The sequence below is a fragment of the Cottoperca gobio genome, chromosome 15, assembly GCF_900634415.1.
Source record: "Cottoperca gobio chromosome 15, fCotGob3.1, whole genome shotgun sequence".
Lineage (NCBI taxonomy): Eukaryota > Metazoa > Chordata > Actinopteri > Perciformes > Bovichtidae > Cottoperca > Cottoperca gobio.
In genome coordinates, this window is record NC_041369.1 from 22708818 (window position 1) to 22732564 (window position 23747).

A 23747-nucleotide genomic window follows, 5' to 3' on the forward strand; every position below is an offset into this window, starting at 1 on the left:
TACCTGCTAAGCCATCGCATTAAAAAGCTGAGGATCAGAATTTAGCAGAGACTTAACAAGATGTCAGAGAGGGAAGAATCTGGATGAGCAGCCTGTGTCGTGTCTTTAACGGCACAAGCACCAGGCGAAGCATTTCCTTTGAACTCATGCCGCTGTACTGCAGACCACAACATAACGTCACTTTGTTTTTATCTTTTCTCAGCTGATTGGAAAACAAAAGGATGGAGGGAGGGGAGAGAAGGAGGTTAAAAATAGAGAAAGAAATGCAAATTATTTTGTGAAAAAAAAAAAAGACAATCGCAGAATTGGCTTTGAAATATCCACTCTTGAAATGAAATCCAAAGCTTTGTCCATTGCAGGCCTGCATTTCTCAGTTAGTAGCTTTCATCGATATGACTCAGCACATTGAGGATACGGCAAAGCAGCAAAGCGGAGAAGAAAGTGAGGGTGAAACCTTAAAATACTCAAGATTCTTAAGCTGTAATTACACCTAAAACAGTTTTGGTCTGTCTGCATCGTAAGAACCTGTGAACACAGAGAGTGTTCTGCACGACGCACAAATATCAACGTGACATTTTAATGATTAAACTGTGCCAATCATTTGAAGTTCAGGAACACGTAAAGTCTTTAATTGTAATGTACGTTCTCCTCACCCTCTTTGTGCCTCAGCCTCCCTCTCAGAAGAGTCCACTTCCTGAAGGTGGTGGTAGGCGGGGCCTGAATACTTGGATCCTCCAATCGGATTCAGCCTTCCCCTGGGTATGGGCGGGGTCCTGCGTGGAGCCGCCCGGGTTCTCTGATCCGGGCTGTGAGACAAGGAACCACTTTTAGTAGAAAAAGATTGAGTTATTTGACATAGTATCAGATACTAAGTCAGATACAGACTTTTGGAATGTTCTATGAGTAAATATGTGTAATAGTTGGATTGGAGTGACCTCACTAGTAGCTCAGGTCACATGTAGCTTCAGGCAGACAGCACAGATTGATTGTTACTCTTCTTTGTGCTTGTTAATTGCTGGAGCATCATGCTGCTGCCACTGTTGGTGTTCTCACTCTGTTTGGGTCAACCGCAATTTAGATCCTATCTACGTATCTATTGGTCCAATTCGATCAAGTCTGACTGTCCGCCATTGTTGCATCGATCTCTTTTTTTTTTAAAGATTAGTTTGTGCACATTGTGTTTGGGGAAAGGTTTCCATTGGTGTCTTTTGGATTGAAGACATATGGTAAGCAGTTGAAGTAATAATCACCCTGGTAATTGCACAATCTCTAACCTTGGTACATTTCTGGATTCGCTGGAGACACTATTCTTTTGTATGCAATGACACAATAACAGCTGTGTGAGAGTGATGTTGGCATGAATGTTGGCTCGAGAGATACAGGAGTGGAAAGATAGAATGAAAAGTGGAGTAAAGTTCCTCTTGTCGACATAGTTCCTGCATTATTATTAAGGTAACTGGAATATATCCTGCAGTAGAAAAGGTTTGCAATTTCAGAGTGTCGTTAAAAAACCCGCTGGTTAGTTACACACCAAGTCACAAGTGTGATTTATGGTTCTTAGATACGTCAGTTGTATTACAGTCATTTGAAAGCATGGTGTTATGTGCATGTCGTCTTTGCTTCCATACAATCTTTTCAAAAGAGATTTTAGAGCCAGAAAATACATAAGTACACTTTGAGTTGCTTTACTGAAGTAGTAAATGTCCTCTCCAGGCCCTCGTATTTAGCTCTGCTGTTTTGAAGAAGAGATTTGCTTTAGAAAAACGGGCTTCTTAGCCATAACAACTGGAAGCCCTGCTTACAGTCAGGCACTTAATAGTGTTGGCAGATTTTTGTATGAACGCATTTAAAAAACGAGATATTTCCGAAACACAGAATTCTCTCCGGCCAGTTTCTTTTTGCTTATTTTGGACCGTGGTATCCAAACATCCTCTGCTATCCCGACAATAGTGTCCAATTCTCTGCCTAAGCCAATGCGATTGCAAACAAATAATCCCTGATTGCCTACTAAGAATGTCATTTGTGGTAAGAGGACTGCCAGCAAAGTAATCCTGTGATCGACTCAGCTCTGCACCGAGAGAGCGAGACATGGACAGAAAAAGGAGAAAGAAAGGTCTGGCAGGGTTTTAGCCAAAAGGTTAGGGAAGTCTGGGAAGAAATCTTGGCTCAACTATTGCATGGATCCCCTTTAGAAAAGCCTGTTAACCCCCCAGCTGCGCCAGCGGAGTTGCTTAGCACATGGAGGTAGAACACCATCAAGAAATTAAAACACCTTTTTGCACAATTTTGCGCCATAAAATGAAAGAATTTATATATTTTACCAATGATTCTTAATGTAATTGAACCCCCTTTTTGTTTTAATGCATTTGTCAGGCCGACCAGTGTTCAAGCTGTTAACACTGTCTAAAAAGGTGCCGGTTAAAGTGGAAGTTTAGTTGGTAACAAGTCCTATCATATAAACTGACGAGTAAGTGACCAGAGCTCACGTCCGTCAAACAGTCGAAAAAGGTTAAAGTTAAATATTTTTTCAGCCTGTGAGCAAAAAGAATAGCAAAGAAATAAACTATTTTTGGTGGCATGTGACATTTTTGTATTACATGATGTTATGATTAAGTAGCTTTAGTTAACCAAACTACGTTCCTATGTTTGCCTTTTATTCACATTATTTTCACCACAAAACCTGCAGCTATAACAACTGAGAGCCAGTGACGTGCAGAAGCTCCCTTCTCTTCGGCTCAGCTCTGAGAATGTGTTTGCATTGTAAAAAGTAAATCCAGGCTTGGCAGAGACGTGTCAGACGTGTGCACACATGTGTGTTGGAGTGTGTTGCTGCAGATGAACACACCGATGCACTAACACACCACGGGAGTGTGAGAAAATAGCTTCCTGGGATTCACATGTCTGCGTTGGCTCAGAAATGAGAAATCCTCGCACATGTGCTTCCCTTTTTATCTCTGCCCGATCTCCTCTGTGTTCATGACTGTTACAGATATGCTTATTAACATGTTTAGAGCTTTAATTATAATTACTATCATTCTTCCGTAAATCAGCAATTAGTTTTGGCTGCACTGTAATTCAATTTCTCTCTATCAGCGTCCCTGCTGATTACGGGAAAGGACACTGAAGATGCCCATTGTTGGTATAATTTGCATTATTACTGTTTCCTGCAGGGAACAGAGGGAGACTCTGAATCTCTAGTGTAATATTACACCTGTATGTTACTGTGTGTGTAATCACATGTCATACCTGTGATGTTTGGCTGTGCCTCTGGAGCTGTTGCACGGCGTGGTGGAGATGTTGCAGTGAGCAAAGCTAGACTCACAAACGTTTCCCTGGCGAGTCTGAGAGGACCGTTTGAAGTACTGCAGGAACAAACAAGAACAATAGGTTCATTTGTTGCAGTCAACATGTTGTGAGGAATCCTGTAGATAAATCACTACCAGTGATGGTAAAGGCATGTATTTATGCATCATGTTCCCACTCAAATGAACACTTCCCCTCCTTCCTAAGCAGAGTGTATAGAGATTTCTTCCAGTAACTCCTCCAGCTCACACACTGAGGGCCTTGGGGCGGGGAGTGCCTGTACTGCCTTGATTCTGCTGATTGTCAGAGTGTAAATGGATTTTAGTTACATCTATTTCTGCCTTCTTTCCACCTTGCTCAAAATCATTCTTGCTTTTTCAGGGATAAAGGAAAATTGTAGAGGAGAGGAAGGCTGCTGATGGTTTGATAAAATCAAGAGCATTAAGGTTCAAATCATCTAGCAATGCTGGCAATGTCACGGAGGTCCAAGCCGGCCCGTGATGGCTGCATGTGTGGAAGCTGGGCGAGAAAACAAGTGATAGAAAATACGTATGATGTTATACTGTAGGTACAAGGGAATTGTCCTATATGGTTTATGTTTTCAAATGTATCTGCTTAGACAATCAGCAGTATGTCAAACTATATAAATATATATATATTTGTATACATATATATTTATATACATATATATATATAAATATATATATATAATATATTATATATATATATATATATATATATATTTATATATATATATATAAATATATTTAATAATATATATATATAAATATATAAATATATAAATATATATATACATATATGTATATATATATTTATAAATATAAATATTTAAATATAAATATAAATTTATATATATATGTTGCTGAAGGGATAACATGTTGACATTGCTTTGTTTTAAGGGAACACAAGGTAAAGGTTTGGGAACCATTACTCTATCTTGAGTGCGAATCAGACAGTTGCAATTGCAAAACGACGAGGGTTACATAACTCTCCCTAACAACACTTTGCCAAAGCGCTGAGGATATTATTCCGAGTTTTAAACTATTTGAAATGGACTTTTTGATAACAGCCTTTATTGCAATGTATACATGCACATCGTTTGCATATCAAATCATCTCTCGGTCTGATCTCTTTATTAGTTTCAGCATCAAATAAGGCAGAAATGCAGAGAAATTAATCATTAATAAATCCTTTCAAAGCCTGGATTCAACACAGTGGGAATGTTAATATATCAGTAAATCTAGGCACTTACGTTCTCAGTACTTTTACATATTTGGATAAAATGCAGAATTTAATTATCAGAAAAAAGCCAATATGTTTACAGTCGACATGAGTGCCTTATTCCTGCAACAAATATACAAATAATATCAAAGATTACATTCTTCTGTATCCTGGAACAAAAGACAAGACTAGTTTTGTCTTTTCTTTAGCAGAAAAAAGTCACTATGGTGATTTCTGACCAGATTTATCACGTCCTTGGTTTTGTTCAGAAATCCATTCTTTCAACACGACGGCTGTATATCTTTCTCTTTAGTGCTTTCCATTCCCTTTGAATCTCTTCCTCATCCACAATGATCCTTCCTGTGTCCCTTCTCCTCCCCTCCATCCTTCTGCTAACCGACAGGATATCTAAATCAGCACTACCTGCGGTACTATGTAAGTCCCAGGTTCTCCCTTTTAACTGTCTTCATCTTCGTCCCCATCTCTGGAGAGACAAATATGCAATGAGGCAAATATGCAACCTTCTTTGTGCTGCACTGCACAATACGGTTGACAAAGCAGACTCAGTCAGATACACAGCAGCAAAGATCTGCTGTGAACTCAGAAGAACACAGGGCAACACAAGAAAGAGTTTTATGTTTTAGACTTTAAAAGGCCTGGAAGATGGAAGGAGGGCGGTGCTGGTTTGATTTCTACTACACACACCTGGAAGTGACACTTTTCTCTCCTCAGCATCGTCTAGACTTTCATTTCTAGACTCTTGTGACATAAGGTAACAGAGACCTATTTTTGTGCACAAAGTACTTTTTTGTCTTTAGACAAAGTTCTGAGTTTGATGTCTGACTAACAAGGTTGTCACTGTCATTCCCGTTTTAGCACCTCTGCAGGACACCAGCCTCATTAGCGTCACAGTTGCTGCCCTGCTTACGTGACCATTCAGATGTTTGATTTGTACTTCCTCGACTTACTTACGTAACTAGCATTTATATAAAGACTACCACCTCCGCTGAAGCAGATCTGCGGATGATTAGAAGACAGGTTCATTAGGAACTCAACACAATCTGACGGGTTTACCTCAGAACACACAAGAGCCAAACCATCATGTGGCTGCATCGATATTTCAGGGATGAAATACGAGGATATTAAAGTGCAGCAGTTTCTTCACAAATTAAAGTCCTTATATTTAGAGCATTAACAGTTTATAGATAAATGACTGCGTGAGGTTTCACCTTATTGCCTAATTAATCCAGAACAACCTTTCAATGACCATATCTTTAATATTGACTTCCCCTTTATTGCATATTATTGTAAGTAGAAAGAGTGAACAGTCCAATCCAACACGGTCCTGTTGCTTCTCTCTGCCTTCTAATTGCTAAACATTTCTCTCGTCTCCGCTCCCTCTCTGGGGTTTTGATGCCGCGCACATCTCAGCTGATAATTGATACAGAAGCTGTGAGCGAGCGGTGGTCTCTTCCTCCTCCTGTGATAAAACCAAACATATACACTTATAAGTGGGACATTATGCTAGCCCCCTAAGAAAGTGGGCGACAATTATTCAAACAGAAGTTGATGCTTGCATGTCAATTTATTCATGTTTAGGAAGGAAATGGCAGTACAGTATAATCAGCCCTGCTAGACCTTACTGAAGCGGAGACTTAACAATGCTTTGCTTCTGCAGTTACAGGCAGAACAAAGTCTTGTGTTTAACTTATTTATCCGCTGTAGACTAATAAAGAGCTCTGCCTAGCAGCTCAAAGAGGGGAAAGTGCCTCCAATCAGTTCCCACTGACGTCCTTTCAGTTTGAAAATAGATCCAGGCTTTAGAGAGACAACAGAAAGTGTGCATGTGTCATACAGCAATACTGACTGTTTATAGTCCTCATCAATATAAAAGTGATGTTTTCTCACAGAGCTGCAGGCGAAGAAACTCCATAAACTCACGCAGATACAACAGGCAAAAGTAATCATCGCTTTGACAGTGACTTCATGCCGAGTCTGCACATTTGTGGTGCAAAGGGAGCATGTAATGGCGTATATAAATGGATAAATATTTGTGTGTGTGTGAGTGTGTGTGCACTGTAATGGATGTTTTAATCTCTGAGATAGGGACTAGCATGCAACGTATGCCTCTGGCACTGACTTTTTTCTTTTACACTGACAGAACATCCGGAGGGAACCAGGAGATTTGTGATTATGATTTGTGCAGAGATGCTGCCATCAATACTAGCCTTAGAGCATTATAAACACACACACACACACACACACACACACACACACACACACACACACACACACACACACACACACACACACAGATCTAAGCTTAGCAGAGCAGGCTCAGGTTAGTCTTGTTCATGATAGAGACAGAACAGTTTCAATTATGTGTCCTGACAGACAGACCCGGTGGAACACCTGTGGAATACACGATCGGGCGGTGGAGCCTGATTGATGGAGAGAGATGGGCGAACTCAGAGCTGCTCTTCAGTTCACTGCCTAATCAAATACTTTCAACAAAGGCCCCTGCGGCGCTAATCAGAGAAGCTCATTTTCTATGACAGGTAGCTCTGATGCCTTTGTAATGACCTACGCATTAATATGTACATGTCTGACTACATGCACATGTGCTTCAGTGCAAAATAATTCTAATAAAATCTCTGTTAAAGTCAGATTAGAACAACTTAATTGGAATTTTATTGTGGCAAGGGCATGCAATAGACATGTAACAAAGAGTGAAATAAATCCAGCCTGCTGTGTGAGCGCATGCACCAGTAACCCTCTGCTTGTTGCTCTGTGTTCACACATTTGGGTAATTAATTGCTTGCAGACAGGAATCAATGCGACGCTGGGTCGTAGGCACAAACAAATAAATAAATAAAATGTAATAATTTGCATGTCAGTTCCCGAAGGCTCTCGGAGAAATGAAATAAATAAAACAAGATTGAAAAGCAATATTACACAAGATCAGCCTTGTTTTTCTCAACAATACATTCTGTAGAGCACGTTGACAATAATCAGTCACTTCATGAGCCAGTGCTAATAGAGTAATTCACAAAATAAGAGCCAAAAGACCACGTTTGAATTGTTTCTGATTATGTTTTGGTAAAATGTGATTCTATTGTGTTATATTCAACTGCTCACAATTGCCTTTTATAGTCTACGGTTTATTTTCTTGGCAGAATAAATCATCATTAATATGCAAAATAACAAAATCACAACTATTATATATATATATATATATATATATATATATATATATATATATATACACAATATTAAGACTGCTCACACTAGCATTTTAAACAAATGACATTTATTATTTATTATTTAGTGAAAGCTTACTTTATCAACCGACAGGGTCATGGATCAAAAAGCATAACTCGTGTGGGCGCCTGAATGAACGTGTTGCAATATTTAACTTGACCGACTCTCGGCCAAACTCACATCTATTATAAAGTCTCTAAAACTGTAAAAGAAGCATAAATCCTAAACTGTGATTCCTCAGAAAGTACGAGAACGATATGAGAAAGCTGAAGTGATAAGGTGCAGTGACCCATTTAAAGTTTGAGTTTGAGTTCCTCGCTGAAGCAGTTTGAAGAGCAGTGGGTTTGAACGTTCCTTCCATTGATTGTCCATTATAGGAAAAGTGGGAAAAAGATTACGAAAAGATAGAAAAGGTAAGAGCAATAATGTCCTAAAAGGGCTAAATATTTCAAGTTAAAAGTCCTAACATGTAGGGACAATGATAATGCATAAGGAGAACGTCAGTAAAATAGTCTTAGCACATAAAATACACATATTTCCTTTAGCGTGTCAAGTCCCAGGTTGATCAATAAACATTAAAGTCTTTGCACAAACAGCCATTAGTTTATTGCACGTTATTTAAAATCTCCTCTTATTTGTTCTGTGACAATCAGGATCATTCATGTAAAATGATGCACTTCTAATGGCTGCAAGACATAAGATCTAAATCCATGGAGAAGGTTGTGTTGCTGCCATTCCCTCGATCTTCATGCACGTTTGAGAAGCCAGTTTGTCCGTGGCACAGGAGTCAGCTTGAGGGTTATATGAGGTGACACACCTGACACAATATGAGGTGACACACCCGACACACCGTCTTCTCAAACTCCAGATTTCACAGATTACTTTCAGGCTTTGGGTTAGCTGTGTTTTCAAGCTATATCTTATTTGAACCCTTTGTGAACTGACACATCAAGATCCACAGCCAAGAACGCCCTCATGTTGTAAAGTCTCTAAGCACACCATGAAAGTGGACAGGTGCAGTCCTTCTCTTTGACTTGTGATATATGATTTATAAGTATAACAAAAGAATAACAAAATATATCTAGATCTTGTGACTGGGTCACTTAAATATAAGTCTTGTAGAGCCGGACGTGTCTCCACAGCGCTGTGTCAGCCACGCTGTCAGTGCTAGAGAAAGGTCTGGGTGCACATATCATCATTCTGCTTTAGGGCAGCGCTAAGCCCAGGACGCATCGATGGAGCTCCCTACAGGTGCGTGTCAGGTGAGCACTGTCATTAAAATGGCTAACTCTCAGCAAAAGATAATGCCACAAAGAAACTGTAAAAGACGCACGTCGACCGTGAGATACGACTTTTACTGATAAGAAAACAACATCATTTTATAATCGGTTTCCTAGAGGTGAAGCCTGCCTGGACTTTAGCTCTGGAGGAGCTCACTGGACGGCACAACTCTCCCATGTCTGTTCGATAACTACGAGATTATTGCCAGTTAGCTTAGCATAGCGTCATTTCACAAAGTTTAGAACTACGACTTTGAGGTCTGGTGCTAACCAGATGTAAGAAGAGAGATTGTCGTCATGGTAAGAAATGGAAAGGGAACCGTGGTCCTTGGTGTCCTTCAGAAGGTCACATGTGTTTAGTTTGTTTTGCAGATGCTTTTCTTCTAGTGATTGCTCTTATACTGATGATGAGGCTTAAATCCAGCATTTCACACCAAGAATTGAGTTTTCCGCTGAACTGAACTGCCAGTAATTATCTCTACTTCATACACACTGGGTCTAACATACAGGATGCAAATGCCTGTGCTCCTCCCACACAGTGATGTATTCACCTTGTGTATGATAATGTGTTTATGATGGACTGAGAGTCCCCGGTGTGCACAGTGCATTTGCTTTACTTTATTATACATTTAAATTATGCCCTTGGAGGAAACACTAAATGTATCCAATAAAGCTGCAAGTCAAACCTGTGTATATTACAGTAGGTCATTTATATGATAAACATGTAAAAACGGCCAATTTATGCCCAATGGTGCACAAATGCAAACATACTCTCCCCCCCCCCCCAACGTGCTGCAGGATGTGGACTTTCACTGACATTCAAATTAATGTAATGCTTTCCATACCAGCTACTCTGAAACACACATCTGGGAGAGATGGGATGACCAAGAGTGCTGAGAAGATGATGAATGACTTCGCTAGCCGGCACCGGACTCCCAAACCACTGAACAATTGCTCACTCAAAGACCTGTGAGCCGGATGCAAGTGGCCAGGTGGAGATGGGAATACAAGATGATTCATAAGCAGCTAAACACTACAGGGGGGTGATGAAGTCAATGATAGATGTTAATACTCTGAGGTGTAATATATGTACTCTGTGTGCCTGATTTGTGGTAATCTCTTCAGGGGCACTGCTCCCACATATCACACTTTAAATGTTAGCTGACTTTAGCAACAAAACATTTTTAATGTGTGCTCATGGCATTTGACTTAAGAGATTGGATTTCTTGGTCGGTGCTGTATATTTATGTTGTTAGAAGCAACTGGAGATGACAAATATCAAGACCCACGCTCTGTAATCTGGCTCATTCTTAACCGCAACAGTTTCAAGTTAATGTCTTCAAAGAAAGGGAACAGGAGCGCCCCGACTCACACACATTAATACCTTTCCCATGTGTGTGTGTACATGTATGGGTGTCAGGATGGAAAAAGGAAAAACAGCTGTAGTCACCTCGTGCATTTGCAGGTTCGGCACCCTCAGCTTGGTGTCCAGGGCGTTATGGGAATTAGCAGTGTAGTTCTTCAAACTGCGACTCTCCTTCAGGTGAGCCTGGAGCTTCTCTCCGCGCCTCCTGCAGAGAAAGAGAAAGAGGATGATGCACAAGTGGAATTTATTCCAGCAGAGCTTTGACCACTGTCAGCTAAATTACTGTGAATCGCGTGTAGCTCGGCAGGTTTTCATCCCAACCAATCAGTATTTAATGTCAATGATTATTGAATCCTCATGATGTTGCGGCCGCAGTGGCTTCGAGTTGCTAAACTGTACACAAATACATAGATAAATCCTTTAACCTTCCTCACTTGTTTTCACTTAAGGGGATCAAATCCATCCTTTAGCACAACATTATTTCTCCAGAAATACCTCCAGTAACACGTGTTTTAAAGGTTCCTCAGTGAAGGGAGGACACAGATCTACATGATCACAGCTGTAATGTTAAGGATCCTGCAGTTTGTCCTGACAAAACACTATAGAACATGAAAACAATCAGGAAAGAACCATTAGGATTTCTGTCTGCACGAGTCAATACCTCAATACTTCTGAAAGCATCTTTAAACGATCCGCCTGTGACTTTAATCTACACATGATGGCAGGTCACTCTTGCAGCTTCCTCTTGGACAACACACTACACACACATAGTTCTTAATTGCAGCCATAAAGTAGATGATACGATGTTAAGGTCACATTTCCCCATGACTATTTTCCAATAGTTTCCAGAAATTTCAGACGGTTACAGTAAAAAGCAAGAATAAAGGATAAATCAGAGAAAACAGCATTTAATTGAGTTATTTTAATGTTCTATATTCAACACAACTAAATCCAAATACTGCATTTATGGACCTTTATGCGTCTTTTCTTCTCTAAATATGATATCCTAAATTCTTGTAAAGGACACTCTGGAGGATTCTCTCCCAATGTTCAGACTCATCCACGACATACTTTTAAAAATGAGTCAGAGGCCGAGGGGAATTACATTGGACCAGTCTCATGCCCTTGAGGACAGAGGAGAAGAAAGTGAGCTATTTACTAAAGGAGCTTTCTATCTTCCCTCCCTAAACAGCAATAACAAAAAGTGTATGTGTGTATGTACCTCGACTCCATCTAATACGTTGCGTTAAGACGTTTGAGGCTGGACTCTTCATTCCTCAGATGTGTTTTTATTAAACCATTTGTAACATGAATTGCAAAGACAGTGAAGGAGTAAAGTCGTCGACTGGAAAACAAATTAGTTTGACCCTAATCCCACGCAGAAGCCGACCCGACTCGTGACAAGACGTGTGGAGATAACTGTTGCACTCAGAGGGTTGTAATCTGATTCGTCCGCTTCATCTGAACGAAGCTCTTCTAGTTTAAGACCAGTGTACATTACATGCTCTTAATTATAACGACATCAGTTACCCAAGTTTGTGCAATTACACTGACAACCCCGGACCCTTTTATCACGACTCCACTCCGCAGAGCCGGAGGTTTGCTCATTATCAGAGCTTCCAGACTCGGAGCCGCTGAATGACAGCCGTGTAAGGCGGTGTTTACAAACAGCCTGTGCCCCATGGCACATTCATTATATGTTCTTAGAAAGGAGGCTGTGACATTTGGTACTCACTAGTTTTGGAACAGTGTTAATATGAAAGGTCCATTATCTCTTCTGATTGTCTGTCTGGTTGTTGATTGGATGCTTCAGCTCTTTGTGATAGAAGCATAAAAATAAAACCAGACGTTTGAAAGATGTCAGTCGCCACCAGCATCCACAACCTTTTGAAGGCTCAGGCTACATTTGATTGGCTGAACTGGTGTATTATCATGAAGCGATCTAACGGACATACCTAACAACAATTTGTATTTGTTAGAAAGCTCGATCTCAAAGGTCATGTTGCACAACAATTCACTTATTTCTTACCCCTTTTTAATTAAAGTTAATTATGATACACTGTTGTGCCTTTAAAGTATTTGTTGGTGGGGATTATATGCCATTATTAGATGGTGCCAGTAAAGAGATGGAAGGATACAAGGAGGAGAGATAATATATAACCAGGGATGTTCCAGTTTTAACCTTTAACGACATGTTAATTAAAGAATGCACCATTCTGATTGTAAGGATGTGGAGGTGGGGGCAGTGAATGTAGGAGACTGGAGCTCACCTCCTGTCACAGACCGCCAGGTAATGTTCATGTCTGTCTGTCTGTCTGTCTGTCTGTCTGTCTGTCTGTCTGTCTAGCAGGGTTACAGAAAGACGACTGACCCGATTTAACTTTGTGGAAATGTATCCCACGGAAGAACCCACTCATTTTTGGAATCCGAATCACGATGCTCTAAGCAAGAAAACACATCTTCTTTATGTTTATGTCGGCCATGTTGTTTCTACATTACGACTTAAAGCTCATGAACAAGTCGGAAGAACGACTTCCCAACACGGGAAACGGGACCATCGGAGTTCAACTCCTAAATGGATTAAAGTAGAGTGAAGTCTTTATTTGGACAATGCCATACTTTAACTTTTAGTTGTGCATTGCACCTTATTGTAAATGTAAACACATAAGTGCCTAAGGTTTAATTGAAGGGTGTTGACGATCACATCAGATGAACTGGATAAGAACTTGTAGAGGATATACCACACACTTGTAACTTGTTGTATTTGATATTGTCCACACGACGCACAGACTTTAACAGACTCTGATGAAGCTCTGCCGGGTCTTCGCTGAAGCTTTCTGCCTTAAGTCTCGTCTGATGGAAGTGAAACTCACCATCAGTTGGATTTAGGTGAAGTAGCAGACTCGGACAGACGAGAACATTTCACTGTTTGGCCTCTTAAACTCTTTGGTTGTCAGCATGTGTGTCACTAAACATGTGAACACACTAAGACACACATTCAAAGCTCAAAGCCAGCACTTTAACCTCAGTGTGAATGTGTGAGAAGAGAAGAAGAAGATAACACGTGTCACTCTCCAAATGCATGTTGCCCTTTAAAGAGCAATGATAACAGCGTGAGTAGAAGAATCATTTGTCTTTCATTCAGCTGTGTTTTTGTCTGGCTCGTTTTATCACAATGTGAGAAAAAACCTTGACTTTATATGTATTCAGGTCATTCAGATTTGCATCAACACTTCCTCCCAATCTGTTGTGAATCTTCTCCAATGAACAAGCTAGTTTCCTGACTCAATTACACATTCATTGAAAGTGCCTGTCCATCATGCCTTTATCCGATTATCTTGTTGTCAGGCTGCTCACTCACTCACATCATTATATTACAGAGGCAAGCCTATGGAATTACAGTGCCATCTATCACATCCTGCTCAACGGTCCACACTCCCTGACTGACAGACTGCCGTTACATAGGGACGTTTGACCCTTCCTGCTCAGAATACAGTATCTCTGCAGACGACCAGGAATGGATGTAGGCCATTCATATGCCAATTATTGTGCACACACAGGGCATGCACTGCAGAAATATGGAGATAGGGAGAGAATGACAGAACGGAGAGAGAGCAGGAGCTGACCTTTGGGTTGTAATGGACAATGAATATGTGTGTGCACATAATGAGGTTTACAAATTGTTGCAAATACCCAGTCTGGGATTACCTTCAAGATGTTTCATATCTCAACATGTTCCATTGGCCTTCACCCAACAGGGCGTATTACCAAGTGCAGTAACATTTTGCCTATTTAGGACTTATGAAAGATCAAGGTAAGTTTAAACGTTTGGAAATCATTGGAGCAACTTTCAGTTCAAATGGAAGCAAGAAAAGTGCTGGTTGGGATGAAATTACACGTCACTGCAGCTAATTCTACCTGCCAACATACTCTCATCCACATGTCACATTTGTGCAAGGCTGGAAATAATTTGGTGAAAGCGTCCAATTACAGTCCTGGAACAGAAATGTGTATGTGTATGTGTGTGTGTGTGTGTGTGTGTGTGTGTGTGTGTGTGCCTTGTGTCAAAGTCTGTTAGCATATCAATTTGTGAATTGCATTCTCTTCTCTTGTAGTTGTGCTGTGTTCGGGACGTCTCTTGGCGTTTCTCTGGCCCTCGCTCTGCATTCAACTGTTACTCCTCGGCCTCTTCTGCCTCGGGGTTCTGTTCTGCTGGAGTTAGAAGCTCGGGAAGCACCGCTTAATTTCTCTGGACACAAATACTATGCCCATCAGCTAGCAAGACTGAAGATCACTAAACTAGCTCTCTAGTGTTGTAGAGCCGTAGAGGAGGGGCCAACTTTGTTCTGCGTTTACACACTGCAACGACAGATCGTACTCATTGTGCCTTTAAAAAAAGTTTCATCTCTCGGTTTGCTTCTGTGTGTTTATCCTCTTACTTGTTGCGGCAGTAGAGGGCCATGCACAGGGTTCCCAGGAGGCTGATTGCCATAGCGATGGATGTGATTGACAGCACCTGCCTCTTGTACACCTCTTTGCTCTCTGCAGGGAAACGAAACAAAGGAAGGAGTCACGTTAATGTTTGAACAACACACTGTTTGAATAATAAAGTCATAGATCATGTACAAATCTGTACGCATGTGTGTGTGTGAGACATTGGCAGCAACAGAGTTAATACTATACAGAAATCTCACCATAACACAGAATTAAACACACTTTTGAGATTTGTATTTACGCACATTTCATTTCTAACATCGTTGTTTACAGCACCCAAACAGCCATTTCAAATCATCAAACAACCAGTTGCGCTGCAACAGCTCTCTGAGGCTTTTGATATCTGCCTTGCAGATTCTTTCCTGTATAAATGTAATTACTTTTGTGATAAATAAACCAAATTGAAATAAAATAATAACTCCAAACCCATTTACAATACACAAACACCTATTAACAATTCTCCCCCAACACCTGCTATTCTTAGTTACCTCACAGCCTTTCAGCTCATTTTATCAGCTCTACAACATCGAGTAATGGGCCAATAGACGCTGACTGCTTTGGAAATGGATACCACATGTAATGGAGCTTGAATACATGGAGACAAGAAGAGTTATGGCGCGGACGGACGCCATTAGTGGAGAAAAACGGAAGCTGTCTTGTTTGCTAGGAACAAGTAAATCATAGTTGCCTTCAGATACATTAATAGGCGATCAATCAGGTTTTATTTAGCGAGGCTCAGACCTTGGAGGAGCACGAAGATGACACAAGGTGTTGGGCTTTTACATTGAGGTGATTGAGACAAATCTTTACTGCGGATGGGTTTGAATAGTCACTTCAGTAGAAAAAAGATAAAGTTCTTTACAGCTGCTTCCCTGGTTTGTAAGCTCAGAAAATCACTGCGGGATACAACCGCAGCCTTCTTAGCTGCAGAGCAACACAGATGCAGCCGCTGTGTCTTGCTCAAGAGCACGCTGACAGCAGAGAGTCACTAATTCATAACCACATCAAGAATTTAAGGCCTGTCTGGGAATTCAAACCAGAGATCTCTCAGCATAAGCCGACCGCTGCAGCGTCTAAGCTACTGATGCCCACACAGATATTGCATAACCAATCATACATGCAGCATGTCATACATAATCCCTGCTGAGTCTATTAGTGTGTTGTCAGTGCATCTTCCCCTCTCCTCTGTGTCCCTATTTCTCTCCCTCCATCTAGGTCTATGTTATGTTTGGGGCCAGCGTTGTTTTGATCTTGCTAATCAGCCTGAGTCATCACATTGGCTTATTGGCTATAATTATATCATTAGAGGAAGCTGGGGGCTGTCCTGCGGGAGCACACGGAGGTTGATTGCAGGGAAGACAGACAGAGCGTAAACATTACAGTTTTTTACAGGATGAGTGTCAAGTAAACTGACCTTTATGTATAAGAAGAGACATTTTGTTTTCCAAATTGTAAGGTTTCTAGGATGCTTTATGATGTTCTGTGTGAGAATAGTGACAAGGAAACAGCACTCGATGTGGATTAGTCATGTCTGGCTGACACACCATTTGTCTGATAACAGTATCAGCACTGATAATGATTCAATGTATCAGAGGAGACTGTCCCCACAAGAAAAATGACATCAGCAGCTGTTTCAGCACATGGCGATAAACTACATTTGTCTTCTGTCGTGAAGGCCTCTTTTACACGGGGAGACTTCTTTACTTTGTCAGTGTGCATTTCTTTCACCCTAACAAAATCAATGTTGTGCCTAAAGCTTCCCGATCTTACCTGACGGAAGCGTAAAGGTGGTGCGAGAAAGCGTCGGAGGAGAGGAGTGCACATGTTTTTAAATGCAATTTTCATTCGTGCCAGAAGAAACTTTTCTTTGGTACAAAAGATGCTGTGCTGACACTGAGCTGATGGAAACACACTTTTCTAAAGAAAAGATGATGCCGGGGTTTTAGATGAGAGACTTGGGATGACTTCATCTGACCCTGCTGTGTGGGCACACACACTCATGTAAGTTCACATACATACACACAAAGGAGTTCAAAAGTTCTGTTGATCACATACACTCAGACGTGCATGTTGTATATGCATGCAGCATGCTTGGTGTGAGGCCGATCATAAATCTGATTGGCCAAGGTCAAGCAGTACTTAAGCCTCCCTCCCACGTCCTTGTTTGGATGCACCTACTGTATGCACAAACACACTCTCTTGATGTGAATAAATCATACGGCTGGAGAGAGGAAAAGCATGTTCCTGTTCCCTCTGAAGGGCCGGGAGGTCACATCTTCTATTTATTTCCACTTCGAACCTCCAGTTCTTTCTGCTGGTCGCTTATATACAGCAACATTAAGGAACAATATGATAAATATTTTACAGTAAAGGTGGTGGCAGCAGCATTATAGAAGGGTTGCTGTGACCTTTTTGTACACATGTATTCAGAGTGTGTTTACAGCGGCCATGTTTCCATACAGGTGAGCTGGCTGAAAAGAGAGAGATCAATAAGTGATGGAGTAAGTGGTGGTATAGCCTCGCCTCATAGCCAATACAGATTAAAGCTTTCAGCCCTTTAGTGTGTTAATAATGATCTTAGGGCATGATATATTACCCAGACATATACAAATAGTACTTGCTGAAGTGCTGACACTACATATGAGCCTACATTACGTCAAAGAAATGCTTAGACAAGAGAACATTCATCCATCTGTCGGACGGTTGCTTCACATTTAAAGTAAAGAAGCATCTCGAGGATATCTGTGGAAACTTGCTGAGACGAATGCTTCCAGGAATAAGTGAATGACAAACTACATCCAGGTTACTCAGGACGAGCTGCTGTTTTCTTAGGAACTTCTTTCTACTGAAGATTGCCAGTGATTGTATTAGGATGGCCAAATAAAAGCAAAGAAACATGTTTTACGTCATCGTGGATGAACTGACACTATTATCCAGTTTTCCAATTGTACGATAATTGAACTATAAATACAGGAATCACCAGCTCTCTGTCATCAAGCACACACAGACCAACAACACACACAAATGCAGTTATTGACTGTACTGTTCAATAGTTGGTGACAACACAGAGGCAGATATTCACACATAAACTGGACCCGTGTCTCTGAGCGCTGGTGAGACGGCTGCGGTCTGCATGATGCAGGTTCATGACATACACACAGAAATAGACGACACTGAGCGCTTTTCTTTTTGTGTGTACGACTTTGTGATCTCGACCCTCATGCGTCGGCTCACATTTTAACGTTGTTCCATTTGTCTTGACTGGGTTGCACTCTTCAGAATCATCCGATGAAAGATCTGCAACATGGCGGTGCCAGGTCTGTGAGTCATTCATGGATTTATATTTGATGTTTTGGACATATGGACGAGTCAGACTGCTGGCAGGCGCCGACGCTGTCGAGGTCTGTTGCAGATATTAATCTAAGGTTTATTGAATTGTGTTGCATTTGTACAATTATGAATTAAACCGTGGCCTCTAGTTAGACGGCAGTAAAATGTAATGTTTAGTGGCAGCGCATTGGAAGTGGTTGACGGTGGACGTAGTGGCAGAATTTGGATGAATGATGGTGAAGGACTGCAAAGGTCAGGCTCGGCCAACTGCTTGACAAACAAACTTTCACACAGGCGTATAGTTGATGGTTAGAAGCTTCATCACAGCGAAGCAGAACCTTATTCCAGATCAATGAGCTTTCAAGTTCTGTTAACATTTGCAGCCTCCAGACGGATCAAATATCATCAACCTGAGGCGCTGCTGCACGAGAACACAAGCTTAAAGACCGAGAATTACACGTGCAATTCATCACATTTGTAATTAGTGACCTGGAGCTTCTGCAGAGTCGTCTGGGTTCAAAGAGACACAGAGAACACACGCTTGTAGGGATTTACAGTCACATTATTTAGAACTACTACTTTATGCAACAACAGTATTCAATATTTCATCATTTTATCTGTACCAAGCTGTGCCATATCTGCAGCTGAGATTGACAGGAATAGATAAGTGGGAGAAATGACATAACAACTGTGAAGAGAGATCCGAGGGCGCCGACAGAGAGCCGCCGGATTCTCCAGCGACTGCCTCGCAGCCCTGAGCATCAGCCTGCTCATGTGCCGCAGCGCAGACTGCTGATGGTGGATAAAGCCTGTATTTATGCAGGTCTGCCGTGCTACAGTAAGCATGCTCTCTTGGCTGGTCACGGTCCTTTCCTCTATTACCCCGAATGGCTTTATTCCCTCCATTTACATACTGAATAAAGCGACTGGGTCGATTGTTTCCGCTGGTACATTTCTTATATTCGCCTGTTCACAGCGCTGCCACGAAGCCTCCTCACATCTCTGGTCGTTTGAGGTTATTGGAAGTGTTGTGCGGTTGATGCAAAATCACAAGGGGACTCAAGGCTTTGCTGTCGTTGCACTGGACTGTGCAACCACATCCTTCTCACTGTGATATCAGGACTGCTCTGACAATTGAAGCTTAAAAAACAGACATAATCGTTTGTTTAGTTTTTGGACACACAGAATTGCCTTTTGATGTCAGTGTGTTTGTGTTGCTTGTCCTGACACATCAGAGTTGTAACCTTGCTATGGAAACTGTGGCAGTTTTGTATTGTGCTTATGAATAAGGCATCTTTTTATACATCATGAGCACTCTGATTTTTACCAAAACCTAAAACGAATAGAAATGTGAATAGAACTGTACAATGATTCTATCATACACCTGTTATTGTACACCTGTGTGAACAGACGTGCTGCATTTTATGTTTCTGGCAGCAGCCGTAGCAGCTTATTTGAAAAGAACAAAGCAGCACCTCCAGGAATTCAAAACTTATTCACAGAAACTTCCAGAAAGAAAATTGTGATGCTGTTTGATTGAAAAGTGATCTCTGGGCAGACAGTAAAGTGATTGCTGCTAATCACTCTGCAATGCGTCTGTCTTCCTTCCTTCCTGTTACTCATCTCCTTTTTTTTCTTTGACATTGAGCAGAAAAGCCTAATATTTATGCAGTCACGAAGTGTTTCAGTCCCTCAGTTGTCAAAGTCGAGCCGAGTGAAATGAAAACTTTTTCTACCTCGCCTCCACATATAAAAGGCGACTGAATGCAGTCACTAACTAACATGTCACTAACTCTGCCGCCTGCTTTCGAGATATACTGTATGCGTCTTGTAGGAAACACACCCGGCTCCATTCGTCTTTGCTCTAGTTAACAAACTGCCTCATTCAAGCACAAACACACCTTAAACCCTCCGGGTGGAAATTGAAAATCAACACGACTTAAAATCCATCCCACCCCAAAAATAGCTGCCTGTAACACTTTACTCCAACATTGATTTACAACCTGATGGAACATGCAGTCAGAGCTCAGTGATCTCAGATGGAAAGGAAATATTGATGCCCACATGACTGACTGACTAGATACAGTAAAATGTTCACTCTTTTTGCCAAGCAATATAAAAGAGGTATAAAGATGAAGGCAGGAGCTAATAATTCTGGCATATATTCTCTGTTTCATTAAGCCTTGAGTGGGAGAGGGCCTGGGTGGAGAGATCTCAAACTTCAGACACTTCTTTTCTAATTTTAACCTCAGACTCTGTAGGAGGGGGGGCGGTTCATGCTGTCTAAATCATGCAGAGGTCTGTGTTTTATGTGGGAAATACAGCAGCTACCCTGGGATTCAACTGAGTACTTAATTTAAACGCAATATCAAAATAGTTTGTACACATTAAGCACGTCTGAGTATCTACACGCAGAAAGAGAGAAAACATGTGCAGTCTATTGAAATCCATAAAGTCTGCTTTTATGATTGTTATAGTGTCATAGATCAGAGTTTCATGTTTTTGGGCTCGTTTCGTTTGTCTGTTTTGCAGGATTTACAGGAAAGATCTCATTTTAGAAATCACGAGGCAGATACACAAACTATGTCTCACTTTCGTTAACACTGCAGGCGTTTGTGCTGCATTCAAGTGCTGTCCTAATAATCAGAAAAACGAGTTCCCGACTGGGAAGATTCCTGTGAATGCTCTCTCAAGTGGGAACAGATATCAATGTGTTGTTTGAATGTTATTGAGCACTAAAAAGCGTCCATGTTGTTTCAACATTAGCTTAAAGATGACGGACTACTGATGTGTTTATTAAAGGGGGATTCGTTCTCCCGGCAGAATCCTTGTTGTAGCTTTGATTCTTTAAGAGCTCCGCTAACAAGCAGTCTTGTCTTATCACAGCCAGATCTGACTTTATAAGCATTTGCTATAAAAGGTCAGATCCTTGACTTACAGTAAGCGTCTGACATATGACATAAACTGCTATAAACAGAAATAGGATGTTGCAGGAAGAAATTATTCAAGATTTTTAAAACCTTCGCTATCTTTTCCCGTCAAAATTGTGTTTTTTTTCCCAAGTAACCCACTTTGTACAGTATGTTCTTACTTAATTGTTTTGCATATTTTTTCAGTTGATTGGTATGTAAGCCTTAAACAGCCTCCAGAGCTGCAGCCTCTGACAAGCCAGGGTTGAGTGTGGGAGGTGCTTATCTATCTGCGCACTGCTTAACACAATGCTGGGGAAGACATTGGCACGACTAGAGATGTTAGCTAGGCAAAGGAAATGTGGCAGCCTGAACAATGTTGCAGAGGCATAAAACCTTTCACTGAATATAAATGGAAAACCTGCAAGATATCTCTGTGCAAAAAGATCATCTGTCACTGCCAAGTTTGCATAGTCTCAGCAAGTTTCCCGAAAAAAAGCTGGCGTTCGTTTGACTGCGAATGCAGCGGTCGTGCTGCAGAAAAGCAGGAAGCACGGCACTGCTGTTGAATTTTACTTTGGGAATGCAGAAGCAGCTCTGTCAAACGAGAGCGAGGCCAGTTCATTGATGATCCATTGCTTTTTCAACCTGTCAGTGTGGAAAGGGCCCAAATTATACCAACTGAGAGAGTGAGGGGCTCTAGTTAACAACGAGCTTCCATGTCGTTAACTAGCGCTCCTCAGCTGTGATACCCGACACAGAGCCTGCGAGGAGAGCCAAGAACAGGAGAGGGAGCTTGGCAGCGACGAGGAGGAGCCGCTGGCATCCACCCGGCACAGGCTTTGCAGGCATGTGCATTGGAAACACACAAACACACAATCACTGGAAGAATCTCATCTAACTCACAAAAGTAAAAACTAAAGGACTTCAGAAACACAATTTTTAATGTGTGCCATGAATGTGCACACATACACACACTGGCACTAATGAGGAGTGCGTTTGGTAACAGAGCCAAGATCATAAAAACTCCCCGACTGTACCCCGCCCGCCTCGCTGTTCTCACTGTTTCCAAGGATACTGCAGCACATTGGAATTCTGAAGGGACACTTCATAAGCGATTGTGAGAGAAAGAAAGAGAGGGGAAGCAAGAGAGAAAGAAGGAATAAAGATAGCGACAGTGCAGAAGGTAATGATATACTGTATAATTACATGTGTGTATAGAGAGGAAGGAGAGATAACAACAGTGGCTACTATCTCCAACACTGTATGTGCACAGAGACAATATGTGAATGAATATTCATATAGGCGGCTTTGTTGTTTCCACGCCAAATGATAAAATGATGTTATTAGGCACGTCCACGTGCGCCATGTGCTGCTCGTGATGAACGGTGCATGTACTGTATGCAATGTTGATACAGTGTGATGTTTACAGTTGTGACTCAGATGCAAGACAAGAAAAGCTTCCTTACCCATAAACTCGATGCCCAAGTGATCTGTTGTTCCAGGCAGCAGGGAGGGAGGGGGGAGAGGGGGGGGGACAGAGAGGATATAAAGTTATTATTAAGAAAAGTGTGCGTTAGCATTGTGTCTCAACGTATCAGCTGATCATCACTGACTTGTTGTTCTTACATGTAAGCTGCTGCAGCGGTATTTTATCTGATGTCACATGGAGTCAGAAGGCACATGCTAGTGATGTTACAAGAAATGACACACACACACACACACACACACACACACACACACACACACACACACACACACACACACACACACTTGCTCTGCTGTATTACTGAGGACCTTCAGTAATAACATTGCACTCCCTAATCCTTAAAGGGATAGTTGGGCTGTTTTGGAGCGGTGGGGTTGTTTGGGCTTTAATGGCCCTGAACACGCAGCTTCTCACCCGGAGCGATGGAACTATTTAAACCCAGACATTTCAAAACGTTGAAGTCACAGCGTGATACACACAAATCAAGTATCGGCAAGATCTGAGTCTAAATCTGAAGACAGCTGATGGTTGTTTGCTCAAGTCACTGTCAGTCAAATCTGATCAAACCACACCAACACATGATGAAACACACTGCGCAGGATTTTAAATGAGGAACTGTTAATAGATTCATATTGTTGTACAAATACATTCTTTAAAGAGTACTGCACAGATTGAAGACTCACAATAAACAGTAAATCAGTGCTTCTTTTATTGTCAAAACCTGGTACCTACATTACCCACAATGCAACATGACTGCACAATAGGCTAATAGCTGTCCTCATTCTCAAAGTCTAAAACTCAAGTCGGTCCTCACACAGATAGAAGTATAAGTACACGTGAATACACACACACATACACACATACACACACGGCCACAAGCAGGACAAAGCCTGAGCAGAATAAATGTGACGGCTTTCTGCTGTGTAAAACATATCAAGGTAACAAGAGGTCGGAGGTCATTCTGTTCTTGCATATTGACACGAAAGCCACAATTACACAATTTTTGTAGAAACTTTGCAGCCAAGCATTTAATGTAGCTGCAAGGTTTCTGCTGTTCAAAGAAACATCTGACA

General features: G+C 41.4%; 1 protein-coding gene across 1 annotated transcript in view; it reads right to left on the minus strand.

Moving 5' to 3' along the window:
* nrg3a (neuregulin 3a) overlaps positions 1 to 23747 on the minus strand; it is a 297282-nt gene that overhangs the window by 6252 nt on the left and 267283 nt on the right. The window contains exons 4-8 of the mRNA XM_029450035.1: positions 22655 to 22678; positions 14892 to 14994; positions 10537 to 10657; positions 3247 to 3362; positions 654 to 806 (exon numbers count right to left, since the gene is read on the minus strand). Of these exons, the coding sequence (XP_029305895.1) occupies positions 654 to 806; positions 3247 to 3362; positions 10537 to 10657; positions 14892 to 14994; positions 22655 to 22678 (517 nt within the window). The remainder of the gene's footprint in view (positions 1 to 653; positions 807 to 3246; positions 3363 to 10536; positions 10658 to 14891; positions 14995 to 22654; positions 22679 to 23747) is intronic.